At 38.4% G+C, this 5,724-nt stretch overlaps 1 protein-coding gene across 3 annotated transcripts in view; it reads left to right on the top strand.

The window, feature by feature from the left end:
- PLCB4 (phospholipase C beta 4) overlaps positions 1–5,724 on the top strand; it is a 159,033-nt gene that overhangs the window by 61,284 nt on the left and 92,025 nt on the right. For all 3 annotated transcript variants that reach the window (XM_007452038.1, XM_007452036.1, XM_007452037.1), the window contains exons 7-9: positions 505–586; positions 1,555–1,655; positions 2,306–2,363. In XM_007452038.1, coding sequence (XP_007452100.1) covers positions 505–586; positions 1,555–1,655; positions 2,306–2,363 — 241 coding nt within the window. The remainder of the gene's footprint in view (positions 1–504; positions 587–1,554; positions 1,656–2,305; positions 2,364–5,724) is intronic.

Below are 5,724 nucleotides of genomic sequence, written 5' to 3'. Positions count from 1 at the left end.
AAAAATATATATATATATATATATATGTCTAATAATGCATGTCAGCTGTAGTATGAAGCCAGGTAAGGGCGATCACAGGCACATGCTGTGCCCTAAGGGACCTCCTTCCTTTCCCCAAGTCAAGATATTGTCACCATGAGGTTTTATTCTAGACATGCTGTTCCATCTGCCACATTCCTTTTTCCTAAGAAAGCAGTTTGATAGGATCGGAATTTATTACTGTGATTGTCCAATGGTCTGTATCCCTGGTGCATCTTACATTCACAAGTAGCCAGAGAGACCACCTCTCCTAGAATCAAGTCACCACACTGGCACAAACAGCTCTGGTAACCAGAGAGACATTGCAGGAGCTAGTTTGGGAAGTGAAAAATACCTGAAACTGAAAAGTAATTTTATTTTCCTTTTTCTTCTCCCCTATCCCACCATTCCTAGTTTTACTGGGATCTTTGCATCAGAGAAAACAGAATTAACAGTAACTTTATTTCTTTTTCTTTTCTGCCCTAGTATTACCAGAACCTTTGCATCGGGGAAAACAGAAAAGGTGATCTTTCAAGCACTCAAGGAGCTAGGTCTTCCCAGTGGAAAGGTATTCATTAATCTAATAATGTGTTTCTAAAACCACTTTGTGTATTTATGTTCTCATGTAATAAACAAGATTGTATTAAACTGATTCAGTTAGATTCAGAATTAGATTCAGTCACACATAGTACAGTCAATTTTTCCTTTATTCTCTTTCCTTCTATCCTTCCTTCCTTTTGTTTTCTGGGCATTTTAACCTAAACGTTTTAGTATTCAAACAGTGTACTTCCAAATGTTGTTGTCAAATTTATTAAGAAAAGGGAATAACAGCCAGGCTGCTCTTTCACACAGCTTATGGAAAGCTTATTTTATAGAAACCCATCAACATTGCCTGGACCATGTACAATGTCAGCATGAAAAATGGTTCATAAATTCAGTTCTTCAGGATGGCTGTGCGATATTTTATGAAGCACCTCTCCCCAAACATACCATTTGTGTTTGTGGCCCTTTGGATCTAAAATAATTGCAATTAACGTGTTAACTGCAAGCAAGATTTAAGCCTGTTGCTGCCTTAACAAATCCGATTTGAAATATGAAGTTCTGTATGAAAAGTAAACTCTTATAGGATCCCCTTCATGTGGTCTTGTGAAAATTCACAAAATAAGCATAAGAAAACATTGGGCTTGATGTCATCATCTTTTAGGCAGGCACTTGCTTTTCTCCTTCAACAGAGAAGGAAAAAAATGTTTTTTTGTATTTGTTCTATGGAGTGTCTCCCAGAGCAAGCCCAGCTGTGGCCAGTGTTTGAACATGCAAACCATGGATGCATGCTAACTAGAAATGCTCATTTACACGTGCCACGTTCTAGAGGCCTGGCCAATGGCTGGACCTCCTGGCTTCTATCAGCAAGAATCAGAGATGAAGGCCCTGGAATTCCAAGTATCATCACTTTGCTTCATGAACCTGTAGATTCTGTAGATCCTCCAAGGAGAGAAAAATGTGGCCTGATTTATGACACGCTTCTATTCTTTCCAGAATGATGAAATTGAACCTGCAGCATTTACTTATGAAAAGTTCTATGAACTGACACAAAAGATTTGTCCTCGGACAGATATAGAGGATCTTTTTAAAAAAATGTAAGTTCCATTTATGAGAAAGTGTCACATCAATGTTATCCTTGTATTTTTAGATTTCAAAAACATTTTTTGTCCTAATATTTTCAAGTAGTATGTTGATAGTATCTAGGAATATCTAGTCAGGGTTACATTTTCACCCCTTAGTTTATTTGGTGTAAAAGTTTGCTCTGATTTTTTGAGAAACTTTTACGTAAGTTACTTGTAGCACCTGGAACTTCCCCCCCTCCCCTCCCTGCATTGGCTTTACTAACTACCTACAATGTTAACTTGCTCCTTTAGGTATTAACCCGTTATGTGAACTAACAAGATTCGATTTGGAATGTTATTATGTTGTTGAAAAGTCCATTCATTCCAATTATTTCAAATGGATGACTTACATGTTGTTTTTATAATAATGCCTGTGGATAATGCAAAAGAGGGATTGCAGACATTTTCTGTAAGCTAGCGGGAATGATTTCTTTTCTTTGTTGTTGTTGTTGGGTTATTTTTTTCCCCCCTTACAAACAGTCTCTGGCCATTTTAAGAGTTCACCACTACTTCAGGGTTAGAAAATAAGTGTAGAATTATCATCAACAAATGTCAACATGTAAATCGTACCTCCTGTAGCATCATATACCAAAACTTACTTTTTCTAATAAATTTCTTTTCAGCAATGGAGACAAAACTGATTATTTAACGGTAGACCAATTAGTGAGCTTTCTAAATGAAGTAAGCTTTTTCATACATTAACTCCATCAGTCTGTGTGCAGTGGCTTGCCCTCCTCCAGCATCCTCATTGCATGCCTGCATCCTACACCTTCATTCACTTTGCTTCTGACCTGCTGAACTTTCCATGATGGCTTTACCAGGTGCAAAAATCAGCTGCTGCCTTCGTGTGTCCATGCACTTCCTCATTGGCTTTGCACACTGCTTTTTTGTTGGTTTCTTGCTGTGATGTGTAGCTCCGGTTCTGTGTGTGCGTGTGAATTTGATAATATATTCATTTAATTAAATGTGTCTATGTTTTTGCAAGGTGATATTTAAGGTACTTATTTTTTTCTATTTACTTATAAGAAATAGAAAGAGAATGGATTGAGTTTACCACACTATAGTTGGATTCTCCATTGCTAACTTTTCCTCAAACCTTTGCATGGACTAGAAAAGCTTTATTTTTGTCTTTTAATGGATTGCATGTAAGAAAAATATGTAGGTTCGAATAGAATATTTGGACAACAAGCACAACATGGAGTTCCTGGGTGAAAATATAGTGCATATTAGGCCAATGAGATGGCAGGTTAAATTTTTCCTTTTTATTTTTATAACAAGCTCAGAGCTAATTTTAGAACATGATTCACTTAACAACCAAAACTGATTGACAAAATTTGCTTAAGCCCAAGAGAAAGATATTTCAGAACACGTAAAGGTTGCAGTTTTTATTACAACTAAAATTAACTTCTTTTTTCCTCTGCACGTTCAAAAAAGTGTTTTCTCTTCAGTGAAACCTATTGAAGCTCTTGTTAATCCAAAAAGGGAAACTCACTTTTTGTCTAACAAACACATTAATAATAAGAAGACTTTAAGTGAGGAATGGACAGTATATTTTTGTTTCAAAACAATTGATGTTAGCCATTATACCTTATAAAGAGAAAACATTAGGAAAGGCAGTATCATGCCAGATATGAGGTATTGCCTCAAGAAAAAACCACAGGTAGACTGCGATTTGCCAGTTTGCAGACACAGATCACATCTTTGCCAAAGGGCTTCTCTTTTCTTTCCCTGTCAGGGCTCAGTAGCTCCCAATTTGTAGGGTTGCACTTGAGAAGCTATGGTAACCAGAGCCTAGAAGCACCGATGCAGGAGATAAAAGTTCCCCCATATAGCAGTGCAGATGCCTCCACTTTTAAATAATCCTTTCAGTACATTGCAATATTTATTTTACTTGAAAACATTTCAAGTTTTTCACTCCACTAGTTTTTGGTCATGCGAATACTATGTTCATAATCTTTACCCAGATATTATCCACATTCTTACGCCACCGTTGCTCGGAGGTTAAGTTGCTTTGCTTTGCCTCCTTAACCCTTTCCCCATCTTCTGCTTCTTTTAAAAAATGTATTGTGTTATCTCCCTCAGCTTCTTCATGTACTTTGGGTCATTGGTCACCTTACGTTTTGGTGAGATGGGCAAAAATCTTGCTTTCTACTAAAGAGGGAAGACGCTTTAGTGGAGAAAAGATGTACCACCTCATCAGTTCGCCTAGAAAAAGGCCTCTTGGGTGCTCTGGGATGCAGCTGGTACCCAGCCATCTATTAAACATGACAGAGACTTAATATGCATTGTACTGTTCAAATGAGGAAACAGTTCTGAAGTCCTCAGAATAGGTGCTGCATTCATGGGTGCTTATCTCATGCCTTTCCTTTTATGAGTGGTTTCTGTAGACCTACCCGATAACTACTCTTGTTCTTATGAGTCTTGGACAAAAAAATTAATTTTTAAAAGGTATGATCACCCACACTTTCTGGCTCTGACATCCAAATTCTTTCTCAAAATACTTACTCTTTGGTAAGCTTTTATCTATCACTATTACACTGGCCAATAATATTCATTTACTTATGTTTCCTTCTTTTTGGCTTCTCATTAACAGTAAGGTGGCACCTTTAATTTGGGGGGGTGGGACTCATGCAATCAGTGTGATTCTAGATTTCTTTAGGTCACAGAAACTACAAGACAGTCCAGGAAAGTATACAGCCTTTATTTTTAATCAAAGTGTCTGCCCTGAATCTCTTCCTTTTCTGTCCTAGTGAACTCAGCTGGAAGAACTAGACAGAAATCTGAATGTCTCCTTGAAGAAGGCTGTCAAACTTAGAGAACGTTCTGCCACCGCCTTGCACCCTCCCTTTTGAGTCCTACCATTGTCCCTATCATTGCTCCAAAGTCGAAAGCACCCCTTGGGCAGGGCACCGTCAAAACCCATAATGAAAGGAGACAGAGTTCACTCAGGAAGGGAGCAGGCATTGGAATGTAAGGGTCTCTGACTTGAAAAGCTTAGACCTAAACATTTTCAAAATGCCTTAGCCACATAGTCTCAACAAGCTGGAATTCAACATTGTGTTAGAAGACCTGAATCATACAATTATACAAGAAAAAATAAATGAATCCCAGGAACACAAAAGGACAAGGCCCTATTCATTGTTTGCAGATGATGATTATGTAACCTGAATATCAAAAACTATCAACTGAAAAACTCTTTGAACAGATAGAAAGTTCAACAAGGTAACCAAATAAGTGATCAACAAAGAAAAATCAATACACACACGTTATACTAGCATTAATCAATTAGAATAGGTAACAGGGAAAAAATGCCATTTATATTAGCAAAAGCCATGCTGCCACCCACCACCTTCCAGCTTGTAAATCCCTTTATTCCTTATACGAAATTTTCTGTTCAGTGTACTAATGTGTATCTCCAGGAATTTGGAAGGTGAGGAGAGACTATCATTTACTGCCTTGGTCGCCGTGTAAGAGTTTGTACCACCTGCTCTCTACCCATGCCATCACCACTTACTAGCTTTTCACTAGTAGCTTTGCTTCTCCGTATGTCCATGTTCATTGCTCCCCAGAGTGTGATCTGGGGACCAGCAGTATTGGCATCACCAGGGAGCTTGTTAGAAATGCAGAATATCAGGTCCTACCCAGACCTGCTGAGTTGGAATCTGCATTTAACATTATCTCCAGGTGATTTGTCTGCACATTAGAGTTTGTGAAGTGCTGGATTCCTCCTTGGAATGCTTAGTGTGAATGGAAAGAATGTGAGAGCAGCATAAACCTATTATTCTCCATAATGAATTTAGTCATGGAAATCCTCCACTTGGATTTAAAATTTTGCCACAGCTATGTCTCTTGGTCCCATCCGGTGGGCTGAGGGAAACTTTCTTTGCCTATGTTATGGAAATAGCAAACTGGAGTCCAGGAGAGTTGGTGGGGGCCGTCAGTATGAGCTGGCACATGGTTGGATACTGCCACCAACTCAGTTCTCTATGTATCAGGGCTAATTAAAGCTTCTTGGCTTCAGTTAGTTTCACCTCTCTTTCCC

This window comes from Lipotes vexillifer, unplaced genomic scaffold (assembly GCF_000442215.2).
Source record: "Lipotes vexillifer unplaced genomic scaffold, Lipotes_vexillifer_v1.1 scaffold257, whole genome shotgun sequence".
NCBI lineage: Eukaryota > Metazoa > Chordata > Mammalia > Artiodactyla > Lipotidae > Lipotes > Lipotes vexillifer.
This window is presented reverse-complemented; position numbering and strand designations above follow the sequence as displayed.